The sequence below is a fragment of the Echinococcus granulosus genome, assembly GCF_000524195.1.
Source record: "Echinococcus granulosus chromosome Unknown EG_S00008, whole genome shotgun sequence".
In the NCBI taxonomy this organism is placed as follows: Eukaryota; Metazoa; Platyhelminthes; class Cestoda; order Cyclophyllidea; family Taeniidae; genus Echinococcus; species Echinococcus granulosus.
This window is the reverse complement of record NW_020170388.1, coordinates 1,818,403-1,821,287: the sequence shown is the minus strand read 5'-3', so window position 1 is coordinate 1,821,287 and position 2,885 is coordinate 1,818,403. Positions and strand designations below refer to the sequence as shown.

The window sequence follows — 2,885 nt, the reverse complement described above, 5'->3', positions numbered from 1 at the left end:
TAGCAGAGATCCACACACTTAGACGCACAGATGTGAGAACTAATGATCCATTGTCTCTATTTACTCTACCTCAGCATTTTAAAAAGTTATGTAGCGCTTTGTAACTTGACCGCATGTGCGCCTTCACCAACATTCCTCCTTCTGATTCTCTTATTTGTCTAGGAATTTATATTATATTTCTCTTTTAATGGAATGTCAACTTACATTAAAGGACGTCACTGTAAACTGTCCACCACTTTACCTCTCCAAACAAGGGTTAACTATCCACGCGCTCATTCACCCGACCAACCTACCTATTAATTCACGTAGTCTTACCGTTTAAACCTCACTTAAGGCACGTGCCATACTTTAACCTGCAACAGTAGGCCTATGTCTCCTCCTTCCTGTATGGGTGTCTGTTTATGCGTGCATTGGGAGAACCATACACTACTCTCGTAAGTCGTACATTGGGATGTAAAAGGTCACAATGGAATAGCACAACTTGAAGTTGACTGTGGTTGACGGCTACATGAACAGGAGGGTGCGCTTCAAATACACAATTTTACTACGTCTGAGATGCACCACTGACAACTTTTCATCACCCTACCAGATTGCTCTTATTCTTTAGTTGGAGCTTAAGCATCAGCTTTGGAGGTACCCTCATGGGTGTGAATTAGTTGTTTTGGCAACAGATGAAAGAAATTGAAATTTCATGAACATTTTTCAATTGACTGACGGTTTGATTAATTAGATTGGTTGATTGGCCCCATTTTCTAGGCACTTGACACTTGGCACTTGTTAAATTTTGTGGCCCTCTGTACGTTGCTTTAGTTACACAACATCAGACCCAACACGTGTGGTAAATTATTTGATGTCTGTTGTCTTTGTTTAGGGCGGTTCCAATGTGTCTTTCCGGTGTAAGCTAAACACAGTTTAAGCATGACACAGTCGATCCCAAGACGCTTCTTCCATGACTTTTTTATACTGAGTACGCATCGACATGATGACGCTACCAGTCCCTCCTCAAGATAGTAAAGCTTCTTGCCTAATTTCGTTTTCAGTGACAAGTTTAGAGTGAAATACCACGTGATAAATCAATCAAAGCAACAGACTTGTCATTCTTCTCCTTCACCTCCTGTGTCGGGTCCATGAATGGGGAAGATCGGTTGGAGGTGGTGGATATCTCTTATTGCTTAACATATAGGGAGGATGGGTGATAGACTCCCTGTTCAAAGGAGCATGCGACCATGAAATACAAATTTGTATAAGTGGCTAAGTTTACGTGAAGCTGAAGTCCATGAAGGTACATGTATGAACAGGCTGAGGTTGTGGACACCTAAGGTATAAACAATCTTATTTACGTGTGTCCTGCCAAATTCAAAATCCCTAAGTCTTTTTCTCAAGCGCCTTTGAACCATTTATGGCCAAATTCAAGGACATGGCTCGTTTTGATTCAGCTAATCCTTACTTATCGCATTAAATCTTACCAGTGTCCTTATTTTTGCAGATAATTTCGACATTTTACCTGGATCTGATAAAATTTCCTTCTTGTCTTATGCCGTTTTTTTCTGGACACCTGTACAGGCAATTCCGATACGATATCTTGTGTTTGAAAGCAAAGATGCCACCACCAACTAACCTTTCGGTTAGAAAATTGCCATCCTCACAAATTGTATTTTGCGGCATTTTGAAGACAGTGAAACTACCTTAAACAATGTTGTTTTAACAGGCTTCTATTTTGCAAAATATTAAAGTGCCATATCAAACAGCATATAGATGCAGAGGGCACAAAGATAAATGCAGAAGAACGGGTGAAGTTTCTTCAAAGGGCTTGGTAATTTTTGTTACCTAGTAACTTCTTTTGTGGTAATGTTCAGCAATCTCCCTCATTCTAAAACAAGGAGATGAAACAATGCGACTTAATTGAGTCTTCATACTGATTCTTGGTTCTTGCTGATTTACTCTTCTCTATTTAGCCAGAATGATGAGAAACGTAAGGGCTACTGTAATGGATAGGAATCCAGACAGCATTCAGTTGTATGCGTGCACGTAGATGTCTTTTTGGTAATTCCTTCACTCTGATCGGAAATGCTCACACATTAGATTTATATCCGCTCTTGTCGACCTTGAGATATCACTCGATGGAAGGTGTAGTTTCAAGGTGCGCTGTGCAGTCGATGTGTTGTGCGTAAGCATGAGACAAAATGATTGTGCCAGATAAGTATTGGAGTTCGCTTACACCAAATGTTCCTTCTCCCTCCCTCTCTATCTCTTCTTGACACTCTCACCCTCTTTTTGTGTACATATCAAAACAAACGGGAGAAAGGATTAAATGCTGAAAACGGGGCACTTACAGATTGTTCCGGAAAGAAATTGCCTTGTGCCAGCTTATTGCATGCCACTTTTCTAAGTGTGTTGTTACATTCAAAAGTTAATTTGCACAAGCATTCCCCTTTTTTTTTAAAAAAAAATTGACTACACTAAAGTCAGCGAAACAAGATCAAAACCTTGCACTTTTTTAGTGTTGACGCATTAGTGACCTTAAGTGTTGTACAATTTGTGATCATGTCATTTCAGTAATGATTTAGCGTCTTGTCGGATGGTATTATAGGCTTTTGCATGAGTACAAAATAGACTGATTATCGACTTGTTAAATCGTAGTTAAGGAAAGAGGAACCTTGCTAGATTCGTAATTAGGCGTCAACTCTTGAAGAAAAGTGTACACCACCATTACCTCCATTTCACCACCTCATGGTTTGTCGTCAGTTGTCGTGTGTGGCCTTGTGATGGTATACTGCTACTGCAAATGCTAATACCGATAATGACTTTGAGGGAGGATGCCATCAATGACATGGAGAAGCAGCATCAGAGGAGCATGGCGGATAATTATTGAGATGAAGATGTAT

General features: G+C 40.0%; 1 protein-coding gene across 1 annotated transcript in view; it reads left to right on the top strand. All coding sequences in view use genetic code 11, as the record gives it.

Annotated features, from left to right (window-relative positions):
- Positions 1–2,885, top strand: part of EGR_02035 (hypothetical protein) — a gene marked incomplete at both ends in the record, with an annotated part of 6,837 nt that overhangs the window by 907 nt on the left and 3,045 nt on the right. Inside the window, 3 exons of the mRNA XM_024491284.1 lie at positions 163–220; positions 1,487–1,624; positions 1,709–1,813. Of these exons, the coding sequence (XP_024354427.1) occupies positions 163–220; positions 1,487–1,624; positions 1,709–1,813 (301 nt within the window). The remainder of the gene's footprint in view (positions 1–162; positions 221–1,486; positions 1,625–1,708; positions 1,814–2,885) is intronic.